Below are 15,878 nucleotides of genomic sequence, written 5' to 3'. Positions count from 1 at the left end.
ACTATGTTGTTGACGATACTGAGGAGATTACTTTTCCAAGAATCGGGTGAACAAGTCACTAACTGAGAGGAGCTTTTGCCAATTCACACTGCCATGACCTAACTTGAACTACAGATTAAAACCAAGTCAGCTGTAGCCTTATGTGTCTCTACTCAAACGAATGAAAGTCTACTATGAATGCCACATCATCATGACACTTTCCAGTCATTCCAAAATGGCTGGTCATTTTCAGTGAAATGCAACATGTTTATGGCAGACGTTTACACACGGTCACCTGGGGAGGATGAACTATGACCATGGAGGTGACTGCCAGGCAATCTGACTGCATTGCCATCAGAGGGGGCTGGTGAGAGGAGATATAGGAGGACGGGCTCATTGTATTGGCTGGAATTGAATAAATGGAACGGTATCAAACACATAAAACAGGGAAACCAAGTTTGACTGTTCCATTTATTCCATTCCAGCCATTACAATGAGCCTGTCCTCCTATAGCTCATCCCACTAGCCTCCTCTGGCTGCCATGGACCCAGGCCTGCCTGGGCTCCCCCTGTAAGCCAGTAGAGGAGACAGTAATCACTAATCGCCATGTTATGGCTCTCGACTGGTCCCCCGTGCAGAGCCCAAATGGAGCACAGCTCATTTACTACAGTCTGGGAACACCAGGGTCCTTTTGGTTTGTTTACCTGCAAGCTTTAGTCAAAGCTCATTACACACAGGTAACTGACAAAATAAAGCAAAACACCAACATAAAGCGTCTTAATGCGTTGGTCTCAACTGCATGGAATACCCTGATACAGCTGTTCAATGAGCAGGTCTGGTGAATACATTTGCACTTCATCTTATCTCACTGTGTGGGATTTGATGGTTTTAAGTCCATGGTGAGACCGATAGAGATAAAATCCATCCACCATTGAGTCTATCTTATCCTATAGGATCTTAACTGACCAAGGCAGGAGAGATAACCGTCAGAAAGCCAGTCTGTCTATCACCTCTTTCCCTTCCTGCTCTAAAGAGAGTGATCTCTGGAGAGGGAAACACCTGGGTGTTTGCTTTCTCCTGTTGCCCTCCAAAACCCGACAACCTTTGGTAAGGCACACCATGGCAAGGGCAACGGAGAACCTTGGTCAAACATAGTTTACTATATAGGGAACAGGGTGCCATTTGGGACATAGTCAGAGTTCATTGCCTTTTCACTCAACTGGCAAAGCCCACCACATTCCTCTGTCTCTTATCTCTCCCCCCTATCGTAAAACAGAGAGAACACCTAGTCCACCGAGGTCACAGGCTGAGGTGGGTGGATCTGTAGTATTAATGTGCCTGTATTGATCAGAATCAGAATTGCCTTTATTCGTCAAGGACATTTTAATATACCCAGAATTTATCTTTGCGAAATGGTGCTGCCTGCAATAGACAAAATATACATTTACACATAGTCTACATATAGACAATATAGACGCAGGCTAGCATAGGGGTGAACAGGCCAAGGTGGGGTGGGTCTGTAGTATGAGTGTGTGTGCATTAATGCAGGCTAGCAGAAGGGTGCACAAAACAGACAGGCTTGCTCTGCTTGACGCTTCCCTGGATGCCTTGTGAATGATCTCATCACAAACCTCTGAGTGATGGAGGATCAGAGACGAGGAAGACGGAAAAGAGAAAAGCTCTGTCTCTTTCTCTCTCTCTTTCTCGCTCTCACTCTCTCACCCTCTCTTTCTCTTACTCTCTTTCTCTCTCCATGTTTCTCTCTGTCTCTCTCTGTCTCTATGTATGTCTCTCTCTGACTTCATTCAAAACAGATCCACCTCACATTCTTTCCTTGACCCATTCTGATGAATGGCACAACATCAGATAAAATGTGTTTAGTGGCCACTGCTTTTTCTGAGATTGTTTCCATTTGTGTTCTGTTTGCTTTTATTGGTATCGACACAGCGCTCTTGGAGGTTTTAATGTGGTTTTACTGTGAATACCTCCTCTTTGGGACAGTTTCACTACTTAGTGTAAGGGTGCTTTTCACAAACAATAAGACTCAAATTTGAGTCTGTTTGGCTTCTAACATCAGTATTTCTGACTCACTTAATAGTAAATCTGAGGCAACATAACATTTAATCAAGAGGATGAAGGATCATGAACAAACTGTAAACCATATTTTTGTTTCAGTAAACAAATAATAAACACTTCCAAGGGTTTGGCATTGTCATATACTTTCTAATGATGGGATGGGACTCACTTGATAAAAAAATATTGGGCAACAGAACATGTAGACAAGCGTGTGAGAGGTTTGGCATTATCTGACACTAAGGTTGGGATGGAGAAGTGTCTGTCTGAAGCTGATGTCATCCATCTCTCTCCACTTTCCCAGTGGGAACATCTGCACTGAGGATTAGCCCAAGTGTCTCGTGGGAACACAGTGTTGATGCACCCCCCCAGGCCTGGCTGTATAGAATTTATGTTCCCTAAAGACATTGGATAAAGTGCCTTCTACCCACCTCCTAACTTTCCACACCCTCTGAGCAGCCTAAGTGCCTAAGCCTCAACTCTCAGCTGTTTCATAAACCACACCTGCTCTGCTCCACCGGAAATCCTCAAGCCTGTCTTTCTTCTCCCATTGACAAAACTGGAACACTCTGAATAGACAATCAAAACAAAAGTTTGAATTCTCAGTGAAGACTGAATGCTGCATTCATTTACTCTCTTTCACTTATTATTTTGTTAATCATGACAGTTGAAGTGTCTTCCTTTTCCCAAACAGTGTTCTGTGTTTGATCAATCAGGGAAGGCTCTGGATCGACTGATCCGCTGTTTGGAAATTAGACTGAATTGGGTCTCGATAGATGGAGTCTATGTTATTTCATGTCTCTCGTATTTTAATTGTGTAATTGCCCCCCCTTCATGTTATAGTGATATTTCTATTTCTATTGTTTATTACCGTTTTCATTATTTTATTTCACTAGTCCTGCGAGTTGAAGCTGGAAGCATAAGATTTTCACTGTGCCTTGCAATCACACCTCCAACCCTGACCATGAGACTATTAAACACTCTGAATCTGAATGTTGAGTGATTTCTGGACCTGCACTAAATGGAGGCTATCGGTTTACAGACCACCTACACTTTACTTTCACTACTGGCTCTCTCCCTCAGAGTAACACTGGGGGAAAGGAAATGTAAAATAAAGAGAAATACCTAACATGCCGCCACCCGTAAGCGGCCCCTTTTCACAAGGGAGTGGCCCATGTCACCCCTGTCACCTTTGACACAGTTCACAGCCCCAATTTGCCTCAGTTTCAGTCAGAAGCGAAAGCCTGGGGCACCAATCTCATAATCTCTCTTTCTTTCTTTCTTCCTTTCTCTCTTTCTCTCTCTCTCTCTTATTCCCTATCTCTGTCCCCCCCCCTCTCTCTCTCTCTCTCTCTCTCTCTCTCTCTCTCTCTCTCTCTCTCTCTCTCTCTCTCTCTCTCTCTCTTTCTTATTCCCTATCTCTGTCCCTCTCTCTCTCTCTCTCTTTCTCTCTCCATGTCCCCCAGAGTCTTCGAGAGGAAAAACAAACAACCAAGGAGATCTGATGTAAAGGTCTGTTTGTGGTGTCAGAGGCACTGCTTCAGTCCTAGCAGACAAAACTCCACTCCGTGGTGAAGGAAGTTTCTGATGAACTTCACCAACTTCACTGGAGACGAGACTCGTTTTTGTGAAATCTAGCTCTGACTACATCGATTCGCCCAAGGTCAATACTTCACAAATGTTTTCATTAGGAAAAGCCCACCTTGTACCTATGTTTGTCCTCTGAAGTTGCTTGCCTTTCTTTGTTTGCTGAAATCCATATTTTTTCTATAAACGTTAATCAAATACAACCACAGACTGCCCATGTGGCCATTGAATCTCAACAAGGAAACAGTCAGTAGTGGTATTTGATTAACTTAAGTCCCTGTCCAGGTTGTGTTGTCAACAGTGATAAGACCCAGGGCAGTGGACATTGAATTACCCCTACTGTAATCATAGCAACAGGAGAAAGCCCAGGGTCTGTATACATGAAGCGACTCAGAGTAGGAGTGCAGATTTAGGATCAGGTCCCCCCTCTTAGTCATTATGATATAGAAGGCAAAAGTGTGCTGATCCTAGATCAGCACTCCTACTCCGAGAACATTTGTGGAAGCTGCTGTGGGATCTACCTCTGACCAACATCTACAGTACACTGATCCATCTCTCTGGTGCTCGATCTGACAAACATGTTCACTAAAATGAGGCTGGCTAGCCAGAACTGGGGATATATGGCTACATGGTTTAGCATGGTTTAACATACAGTGGTTCCTCAATTAAAAGTTGCGTCATACCACGGTATAGTGTACGATATGCCGTGCTATGGTACGCAATGGACTCTAGCAGGCTACAAACATAGTGCTGTGACTCAATTTACTAGAGTTGAGCACCTTTTTTCTCGAGCATACCTGAAAAACAGCATACTTAACTATCTTTCTCTATTCAAACTATCTCTACTCCAAAAATGGGTTTCATGTTTTTACTCACTTCAAGAGGTTCTGCAAACCTTGCTTGCTGGAGTTTCTTCTCAGGATAGCATGTGACATGTCTCCTTTCTCCTCTTCTGACCCTCTTATTCGGAATCAAAATATCACAAGTGTAGCTCCTCTTCCTCCGATAGAATGACAGAACCTCTCTGTCTTTTCCAGTCCTGAGCCCAACGGCCAGTGATGAGGTTTCTATAGGACAGATCTCTGTACTCCTCTTTTGTCCCTCAGACGAGAAGGCACATACACTTTCTGACCTAGCCACACAGACACACACCCCCAGGGCTCCCTCGTCTCTTAGATGCTGGCCCCCACGTAGCCTGTTGAAAATGTGAGGAAAGCTCAGAGCAGCACTCTCTTTCCTCTCACAGAGACAGACTTTAGTTACTGCCCCCTTCACCCTCCTCCTCTTTCCCTCTCTCCTCCTCCTCTTCCTCTCTGCTACATGTGGTTCTTATTGAGTGCTGAGACCGTAGCCCAATATCTTTTTTCCTCCCTTACCCGTTCTGCAGGGTCATGTGGCTTTCCCTGGGGGAGATGTAAGATGATACCCCCACCCAACGTCCTCCAATCCAGACCCCTAATACCCCCCTGTCCCTCTGTCTGTCCCCCGGGCCCATCCACTCCCTACATCTCAATCTTCACTCAGATTGGAAAAGATGAAGAAAACAATTGAGATATTTGTGTTTGGGAACAAACAACACTTAATGGTCCTACACATATATTGAATGCTTGTCCTGTTCATACTACCTCAAATTACTAATAATCAGTAAAAAAAAAATATTGAGTAGGTTCAGTTTTATTTACCAATCATAAAGTAGTAAAAACATTTTGAATGAACACATTTCGTTTATCAAATATGATTTATTTAGAGGCATGTGGCATTTGGAGAAGTGTTGTGTGTCACTTTGGTGGTCCTACTGTTTATGTTCCTTTCCAGGCTGTCTGGAAACTGACACTCTCAGTGGGACTTGGTGTCAGTAAGGCCAGGTAGAAGATACATGACAAAGTTCAGTTTTCTTGGAAAACTATCAGGGAATATTCTGAACATGCAACAACAGGTCATTGGGGAGTCTCCTGTGTATTCAGTGTGTGTGACAAATGACAAGCATAGCGTCAGCAGACAAGTGGTAGCATAGCGTCAGCAGACAAGTGGTAGCATAGCGTCAGTCTTACACTATTCAAACTTTATAACATGATTTATAGTTCCTATATGGACTTTCCGTTTTATGAGAACGTGCACTTTTTTCAGGCCCCAACGGAAGAACAATCACAACCCACTCAACACACACAGACAAACACACTTTCCTTTTCTGTTCAGCCTCTCATGTATCCCCCCCCCCCCCCTGCCAAAGTACACTGTCACCAGGGCGACGGCATAGTCACTGCCGTTACCATGGCGAAGCTGCCCACCACTCACGCCTCCTGTGCTGCTGAGACTCTTTCTGTGACACGTCGGACAAAGGGAGTACTCAGCCTGTCAGAGCCCGACGTAGATTGGCCCTCCCACCGTCCCACCCCCCTCATCAGGAGAAGCTGCTCACAGCAGCAGGGGAACAGCGGTGGACATGTAGAACAACCCAAACCAAATAAAATACTTTATGGCACCCTCACTGACCTGAACACTGGTTGTATCTAAACCTGGGTTTAAATACTATTTGAAATAATATCTCTGCTTGATTAAGTTTCCCTGACTTAATCAACCAAAAAAATAGTCCCAAAATGTGAAACACAGCCCATCTGACATTGTGGGCACGCTATAGCAAATGTTCAAACTATTTGAAAGATTTCTGATAATGTTTGAACACAACTCTGGGCGTATCCCACTGGTCTTATCCCGCTGGTCGTATCCCTCTGGTCGTATCCCGCTGGTCGCATCCCGCTGGTCGTATCCCACTGGTCGTATCCCGCTGGTCACATTCCGCTGGTCGTATCCCACTGGTTTTATCCCGCTGGTAGTATCCCGCTGGTCGTATCCCTCTGGTCGTATCCCGCTGGTCGCATCCCGCTGGTCGTATCCCACTGGTCGTATCCCGCTGGTCACATTCCGCTGGTCGCATCCCGCTGGTCGTATCCCACTGGTCGTATCCCGCTGGTCACATTCCGCTGGTCGTATCCCACTGGTCTTATCCCGCTGGTAGTATCCCACTGGTCGGATCCCACTGGTCTTATCCCACTGGTCTTAATCCCACTGGTCTTTTTCCACTGGCTGCATCCCACTGGTCTTATCCCACTGGCCGTATCCCACTGGTCGTATCCCACTGGTCTTATCCCATTGGTCGTATCTCACTGGTCTTATCCCACTGGTCGTATCCCGCTGGTCGCATTCCGCTGGTCGTCCGAAGTGAGTAATGACTGAGAAAAGATGACATTACATTCTACTGTAGTGTTCCTTTATAATGGAATAATATTATCCATTGTTCTTTTCAAAAGGTTATATTTAACACATTCTCAAGTCTCAGCAAGTTGTGTACCGTATTTGACCCACCGTACAGTGGATCACTTATCAGAGAGAAGGCCAAATGCCAGCCAACTCCACAGTATGATACCACCGGTGTGGTTGATCTACAGCTGCAGGGCCAGGGATTGACACAGACACAGACACACACACACACATACACACACACACACACGCAGGATCTGATCCACACACAGAACAGAACCCTGTCATTGTGCATTCCTCCCTTGACATTTAATCCAGGCCATGGCAGCCATCCCATCTGAGGCCATTACGAAGACACGAAGGAGGAGGTGGATCATCATCAGACACTGCTTTGTGACTGTGTGTCTGTGTCTGCATGTCTACGTGTTTACGTGTCTTTGTGTCTTAGTGTCTACGTGTCTTTGTGTCTACGTGTCTACGTGTCTACGTGTCTACGTGTCTTTGTGTCTACGTGTCTTCGTGTCTACGTGTCTACGTGTCTTTGTGTCTACGTGTCTTTGTGTCTTTGTGTCTACGTGTCTTTGTGTCTACGTGTCTTTGTGTCTACGTGTCTTTGTGTCTACGTGTCTTTGTGTCTACGTGTCTACGTGTCTTTGTGTCTACGTGTCTACGTGTCTTTGTGTCTACGTGTCTACGTGTCTTTGTGTCTACGTGTCTACGTGTCTTTGTGTTTACGTGTCTACGTGTCTACGTGTCTTTGTGTCTACGTGTCTTTGTGTCTACGTGTCTTTGTGTCTACGTGTCTACGTGTCTTTGTGTCTACGTGTCTACGTGTCTTTGTGTCTACGTGTCTTTGTGTCTACGTGTCTTTGTGTCTACGTGTCTTTGTGTCTACGTGTCTTTGTGTCTTTGTGTCTACGTGTCTTTGTGTCTACGTGTCTTTGTGTCTACGTGTCTTTGTGTCTATGTGTCTTTGTGTCTACGTGTCTACGTGTTTACGTGTCTTTATGTCTACGTGTCTTTGTGTTTACGTGTCTTTGTGTCTACGTGTCTTTGTTTCTACGTGTCGACGTGTCTTTGTGTCTACGTGTCTTTGTGTCTACGTGTCTTTGTGTCTACGTGTCTTTGTGTCTACGTGTCATTGTGTCTACGTGTCTACGTGTCTTTGTGTCTACGTGTCTTTGTGTCTTTGTGTCTACGTGTCTTTGTGTCTACGTGTCTTTGTGTCTTTGTGTCTACGTGTCTTTGTGTCTACGTGTCTTTGTGTCTACGTGTCTACGTGTCTTTGTGTCTACGTGTCTACGTGTCTTTGTGTCTACGTGTCTTTGTGTCTACGTGTCTTTGTGTCTACGTGTCTTTGTGTCTACGTGTCTTTGTGTCTTTGTGTCTACGTGTCTTTGTGTCTACGTGTCTTTGTGTCTACGTGTCTTTGTGTCTACGTGTCTTTGTGTCTACGTGTCTACGTGTTTACGTGTCTTTATGTCTACGTGTCTTTGTGTTTACGTGTCTTTGTGTCTACGTGTCTTTGTTTCTACGTGTCGACGTGTCTTTGTGTCTACGTGTCTTTGTGTCTACGTGTCTTTGTGTCTAAGTGTCTTTGTGTCTACGTGTCATTGTGTCTACGTGTCTACGTGTCTTTGTGTCTACGTGTCTTTGTGTCTTTGTGTCTACGTGTCTTTGTGTCTACGTGTCTTTGTGTCTTTGTGTCCATGTGTCTTTGTGTCTACGTGTCTTTGTGTCTACGTGTCTTTGTGTCTTTGTGTCTACGTGTCTTTGTGTCTACGTGTCTTTGTGTCTACGTGTCTTTGTGTCTACGTGTCTACGTGTCTTTGTGTCTTTGTGTCTACGTGTCTTTGTGTCTTTGTCTACTTGTCTTTGTGTCTACGTGTTTACGTGTCTTTGTGTCTACGTGTCTTTGTGTCTTTGTGTCTACGTGTTTACGTGTCCTTGTGTCTTTGTGTCTACGTGTCTTTGTGTCTACGTGTCTACGTGTTTACGTGTCTTTGTGTCTACGTGTCTTTGTGTCTACGTGTCTTTGTGTCTACGTGTCTTTGTGTCTACGTGTCTACGTGTCTTTGTGTCTACGTGTCTTTGTGTCTACGTGTCTTTGTGTCTACGTGTCTACGTGTTTACGTGTCTTTATGTCTACGTGTCTTTGTGTCTTTGTGTCTACGTGTCTTTGTGTCTAAGTGTTTACGTGTCTTTGTGTCTACGTGTCTACGTGTCTTTGTGTCTACGTGTCTTTGTGTCTACCTGTCATTGTGTCTATGTGTATTTGTGTCTACGTGTCTACGTGTCTTTGTGTCTACGTGTTTACGTGTCTTTGTGTCTACGTGTCTACGTGTCTTTGTGTCTACGTGTCATTGTGTCTACGTGTCTACGTGTCTTTGTGTCTACGTGTCTTTGTGTCTTTGTGTCTACGTGTCTTTGTGTCTACGTGTCTTTGTGTCTTTGTGTCTACGTGTCTTTGTGTCTACGTGTCTTTGTGTCTACGTGTCTTTGTGTCTTTGTGTCTTTGTGTCTACGTGTCTTTGTGTCTACGTGTCTTTGTGTCTACGTGTCTACGTGTCTTTGTGTCTTTGTGTCTACGTGTCTTTGTGTCTTTGTGTCTACTTGTCTTTGTGTCTACGTGCTTACGTGTCTTTGTGTCTACGTGTCTTTGTGTCTTTGTGTCTACGTGTTTACGTGTCCTTGTGTCTTTGTGTCTACGTGTCTTTGTGTCTACGTGTCTACGTGTTTACGTGTCTTTGTGTCTACGTGTCTTTGTGTCTACGTGTCTTTGTGTCTACGTGTCTCCGTGTCTTTGTGTCTACGTGTCTTTGTGTCTAAGTGTTTACGTGTCTTTGTGTCTACGTGTCTACGTGTCTTTGTGTCTACGTGTCTTTGTGTCTACCTGTCATTGTGTCTATGTGTATTTGTGTCTACGTGTCTACGTGTCTTTGTGTCTACGTGTTTACGTGTCTTTGTGTCTACGTGTCTTTGTGTCTACGTGTCTTTGTGTCGACGTGTCTTTGTGTCTACGTGTTTATGTGTCTTTGTGTCTACGTGTCTTTGTGTCTACGTGTCTTTGTGTCTTTTTGTCCACGTGTCTACGTGTCTACGTGTCTTTGTGTCTACCTGTCTTTGTGTCTACTTGTCTTTGTGTCTACGTGTCTACGTGTCTTTGTGTCTACGTGTCTACGTGTCTTTGTGTCTACGTGTCTTTGTGTCTACGTGTCTTTGTGTCTACGTGTCTACGTGTCTACGTGTGTATGGTCAATCAGTGTATGAACTGATTGACCCTACTGTGCAGAGGGAAACAAACAGATCTATAATATGGAGAACATTTTATTGCTAATGACAGATAACAAATATAATTCCTGGACAGCATGATATGTTGCTCACCTGCATACACTAAACAGGACATTTACGATAACTTCTATTCAATCCTGAGACATACAGTACAAACTTAGCTGAAATCTCTATTTACTGTGCAATAGGAGGGGGAGACAAAATAGTTGGCCAGAGCCAAAACACATCAATGGACAATGATCCATGTCTTACTGCAGTCTGAGGTTGTCTGCAGCTGCTGTGTGCCACAGTGACCTGCCAGCAGTGGTGTAAAGTACTTTAGTAAAAATACTTTAAAGTACTACTTAAGTTGTTTTTATTGGTATCTGTACTTTACTATTATATTTCTGACTACTTTTACTTTATTACATTCCTAAAGAAAATATTATACTTTTTACTCCATACATTTTCCCTGACAACCAAAAGTACTCATTACATTTTGAATGCTTAACAGGACAGGAAAATGGTCAAATTCACAAACTTATCAAGAGAACATGTGGTCATCCCTACTGCCTCTGGCCTGGTGGACTCACTAAACACAAACACATATATTGTATATAATGTCTTTATTTAGTGTTGAAATGTGCCCCTGTCTATCCATACATCTTAAAACCAAGAAAATGGTACCATCTGCTTTGCTTAATATGAGGAATTTTTTATTATTTATACTTTTGACACTTAAATATATTTTAGCAATTACATTTACTTTTGATAAATAATTATATTTAAAACCAAATACTGTTATACTTTTACTCAAGTAGTATTTTACTGGCTGACTTCCAATTTTACTTGAGTAACTTTCTATTAAGGTATGTATACTTTTAATCAAGTATGACAATTGGGAACTTTTTCCACCACTGCCTGCCAGCAGCCTCAGACACACTAGAAGAGGTCTGTAATTATGCTGTGGCATAAACTGTGCTGTAACTGGGGCTGAAGGTATACAGAGGAATTTATCAGACTTTACATTACAGTATTGTTATAACTGGGTAATTACTCTGAGGGGTGTGGAAGCTAGGGTTGGTGTTAGGGTTAGGATTATGGCTAGGATTAGCGTTGAGCCGGGGTGTGGACATGAAGCTAGAGTTGGTGTTAGGGCTAGCTTTGAGCCGGGGTGGGATGTGAAGTTAGAGCTAGGGACGAATATCTGTCTACATATCATTGTCACAATAGCAATGTATTACAGGTACAGTACAGTACTGTATATACTGTACAGGTGTGCTGTCTTAATTTGATCACTCTGATGTTGCAGATCCTTTTCCTGCACATCAGGAAATGCAAATTGTAGTATATTCTAGATTTAAAAAGGCTTATCAAGTATCTAATTTCCACTTTGAAATGTCAAACTGGATTTATCCGAACGAAAAATTTATCAACCTCTACAAAAATGTCCATTAATTATAATCCACATAATATTTCACATTTCCTGTTGCTGCAGGATTATTTTCCTGCTGTGAGAAACTGGACAAATTATGATAGCACATCTGTATGTTGAGGAGTGTTTAAACTGGGGTAAAGCTTATGATTCAACCCTCTCCCCTTGTAATACCAAGGAGTGGTTGTGCTGATAAGTGACCAGGAGAACTAAATCCTCTCATCTCCAGGAGCTGAGTGCTGACCTGTGACCTGGAATGTGTGTCCTCTCCTCCTTCTGATACCCAGGCTCTCCTCCCTCCAGCTATGAGCTGTTTTGATGCAGTTTTGATACAAAACTATAAAAGTTATAGTATTCCAGATTCAGATGTGTTTCCTCGCTTGAAGTTGCAGACGTTTTACCTGAGGTAGATGGTGAACACTTCAGGACAGGTTTAGAGAGATAAATGCATGGTTTGTCATTTCTTGTTCAAATAATCAAAAGAAGATGAATACGGTCAGATGAGGTTAAAAAAGAGGTAAGATGAAACTTGAAGATTACAAAAAGAATGAACATGTGCTTGTTGGTTTGGCTCGGAGCACCTCTGTGTATATTCTAAACACCCCGTGTGAAGTTACTGGACTGCATAGATTTGGTTACAATGGATTTTCCTGTATTCTTGATTCCATCCCTGGGGGCAATTATGTGTGATACCTGCCTCAATTGTTCTGGTGAACAATGACACACTGCCATGGCAGCTAGGATCAAATATGTGACAAACTTAACTATCACAGCAAATGTATTCACACAAAGATACATGTATCCTAGGTAACGGGGGCATTTATGCCGGGATTTAATATTATGCCGTCCTCGCCTGTCTACAATGCAACATTTAAAGGTAATTTCCTATTGAACCGACATCTGCAGCTGTTTACCTTGAATGCAATCTCTTTAAAATCCCTTTAAAAGCCACATTGTCATCAACCCAGGATCAGATTGAAGCCCGGTCTAAATCACTCTCTCTACTCTGGTAGGGCTCAGACCGTAATTTATCACAGGTCTGTCATACTGAAAACAGTGCCTTCAGAAAATAGTTACAGCCATGAACTTTTTCCATATTTTGTTGTGTTGCAGCCTGAATTTCAAATGGATAATTATTTTTTTAATTGTCACTGACCCACACACAGTACCCCATAATGTCAACGTGGAATATTGTTTTTAGACATTTTTACAATTTAATTCAAAGGAAAAGCTGAAATGTCTTGAGTCAGTAAGTATTCAACCCCTTTTTTATGGCAAGCCTACATAAATTCAGAAGCAAAAATTAAAGTAAAATAATAAGTTGCCTGAACTCACTCTGTGTGCAATAATGGCGTTTAAAATGATTTTTGAATGACTACCTAATCTCTCTACCCCACACATACAATTATCTGCAAGGTCCCCGAGTCGAGCAGGGAATTTCAAACACAGATTCAACCACAAAGACCAGGGAGGTTTTCCAATGCCTCGCAAAGAGCCCTTACCATAACCCTTTCAAATATCAACTTCAATGGGGTTACGTCAGAGTCAGTCCCAAGGATGCTGGATTCCAAGGACCTAATAGAAACTAAGGCTGTGCACATGTCATGAAGGAGTTTAACTTTTCTATATCAATCATTAAATATTTTTCTGTAGTGAAAGATCCATGGAAGAAAAGTATAACCCTGTGTGTGTGACGGGATAAGGCCTACACACACGCACACGCACACGCACGCACACACACACACACACACACACAAACACACACACACACACACACACACACACACACACACACACACACACACACACACACACACACACACACACACACACACACACACACACACACACACACACACAGCCCTTGGTAACAACCCTTCTGAAGACCTGGATTCTCCCCAGACACTCACAAAACTAAGTGAGGAATACTTTTCATAGAAATGGGGAAATGCCATAAGCCTTTGAGTTTCTTTCCATTAAAATCTGCACACATCCATCTTACATTTGGACACAGTGTAGATTTGGATGCAAATATCCATGTGACATGTTTCGAGAATAATACAAAAATATATCTTTCTTTGAGGAAACTGTATATTAACGGAAAGAATGGAATGAAGCCCAGATCTGTTCAAACCGCAGATGCACTTATCTAATAAGCTTGTGAATGAAGTGCTTGTTTGCCTGTAGAGATGTATTCGCTTTATCACAGCAGCCATGCGGGCAGCCCAGACCTCACACAGTGGAGATTACTACGTGACACGGTAGAGTGCTGTCCTGGCAGGTAAAACCTCCCATCTGACGGGTTTAATGCAACTTCCATTCATAAGGGTTAAACCCCAGTCATGTATCTCAGTGGGGGATGAGGTGTAGCTGGTGAGTGAATTCTACCATCACTGGGTGGTGTCTGGTGTTCACCCACTGCCCGCAATTAGGTGTAAGAAAGTATTAGTGTTAATGAAGCCTTTCACATCATGGTCATCCTCCACGTATGAAACACGTGATTGAAAGTGTATTTTTGTGCTTATTTGCCGACGTCAGTCAAAGGGCCTCCCTCCAAGTCCATTGAGCATGTGAATATTATGACTAAAGATTGTCTGTTCCCTCATGGATCAGCGTACCATGACGACACCAATAATGCTCATAAATGTTCACAGGACCAAACAACCATTTCTGCATTGACAAAGTCTTTAGTCTCATCAAGTACATCAGTGCAATCTCACGGTGGTTATGTGTGGAATAAAAAAATGTATTACTTGAAAATGAAGTAAAATCAATCAGTTCATCAATTGCATTGTTTTATAGAGTACATTTCTTTACACATTTGACAGATTTTGCTGATTTTATTTTTATTTTATTTGGTACTAATATAAATAATAACAAATAACAGAACATCATACAATGTTGACAAATGTAATATATAGGAAGATAAAAACAGCATTAGCAAAAACTATTTTACGAACAATTAAATTACATTTCATGCAGACATGAATGTATTCATGTTGAATGGACTCAAAGGAGGCAAGTTTGGTCAAAACAACAAGCATTTGACATATTTTGCCTTGAATAATGTGAATAAAGTGGCTAAACAGTAACACCAAAACAAGATAACATACGACTCCAGGATGTATTCATGCAAGTTCCCTGACATTTCTGGGGGGAATGGCCCTAGCACTCACCCTCCGATCCAACAGGTCCCAGATGTGCTCAATGGGATTGAGATGCGGGCTCTTGGCTGGCCATGGCCACTGATATTCCTGTCTTGCAGGAAATCATGCACAGAACGACCAGTATGGCTGGTGGCATTGTCATGCTGAAGAATCATGTCAGGATGAGCCTGCAGGAAGGGATGAGAGAGCAGGATGTATGACAACAAGCTCAGTCCGGTGATGCTGTGACACACCTCCCCAGACCATGACAGAACCGCCACCTCCAAATCGATCCCGCTCCAGAGTACAGGCCTCGGTGTAACGCTCATTCCTTTGTTGATAAACGCAAATCCGACCATCACCCCTGGTGAGACAAAACCGCGACTCGTCAGTGAAAAGCACTTTTTGCCAGTCCTGTCTGGTCCAGCGACGGTGGGTTTGTGCCCATAGGCAACGTTGTTGCCTGTGATGTCTGGTGAGGACCTGCCTTACAACAGGCCTACAAGCCCTCAGTCCATCCTCTCTCGGCCTATTGCGGACAGTCTGAGCACTGATGGAGGGATTGTGCGTTCCTGGTGTAACTCGGGCAGTTGGTGTTGTCATCCTGTACCTGTCCTGCAGGTGTGATGTTCGGATGTTCTGATCCTGTGCAGGTGTTGTTACACGTGTTGTGCCACTGCGAGGACGATCAGCTGCCCATCATGTCTCTCTGTAGCGCTGTCTTAGGCGTCTAACAGTACGGACATTGCAATTTATTGCCCTGGCCACATCTGCAGTCCTCATGCCTTCTTGCAGCATGCCTAAGGCACGTTCACGCAGATGAGCAGGGACCCTGGGCATCTTTCTTTTGGTGTTTTTCAGAGTCAGTAGAAATGCCTCTTTAGTGTCCTGCTCATAACTGTGACCTTATTGCCTACCGTCTGTAAACTGTTAGTGTCTTAACGACCATTCCACAGGTGCATGTTCATTATTTGTTTATGGTTCATTGAACAAGCATGGGAAACAGTGTTTAAACCCTTTACAATGAAGATCTGTGAAGTTAATTTGATTTTGATGAATTATCTTTGAAAGACAGGGTCCTGAAAAAGGGACGTTCATTTTTTTGCTGAGTTTATCAGTACTGTCTACCG

The 15,878-nt window shown here is 43.2% G+C and overlaps 1 protein-coding gene across 1 annotated transcript in view; it reads right to left on the bottom strand.

Moving 5' to 3' along the window:
• LOC110521363 (uncharacterized) overlaps positions 1-4,996 on the bottom strand; it is a 42,663-nt gene extending 37,667 nt beyond the window's left edge. The window contains exon 1 of the mRNA XM_021598869.3: positions 4,516-4,996. Coding sequence (XP_021454544.2) covers positions 4,516-4,574 — 59 coding nt within the window. The 5' untranslated portion in view covers positions 4,575-4,996. The remainder of the gene's footprint in view (positions 1-4,515) is intronic.
• Between the last annotated feature and the right edge of the window lie 10,882 nt (positions 4,997-15,878).

This window comes from Oncorhynchus mykiss, chromosome 4 (genome assembly GCF_057628025.1).
Source record: "Oncorhynchus mykiss isolate SJ-2025 chromosome 4, ASM5762802v1, whole genome shotgun sequence".
NCBI classification, from domain to species: domain Eukaryota; kingdom Metazoa; phylum Chordata; class Actinopteri; order Salmoniformes; family Salmonidae; genus Oncorhynchus; species Oncorhynchus mykiss.
This window is presented reverse-complemented; position numbering and strand designations above follow the sequence as displayed.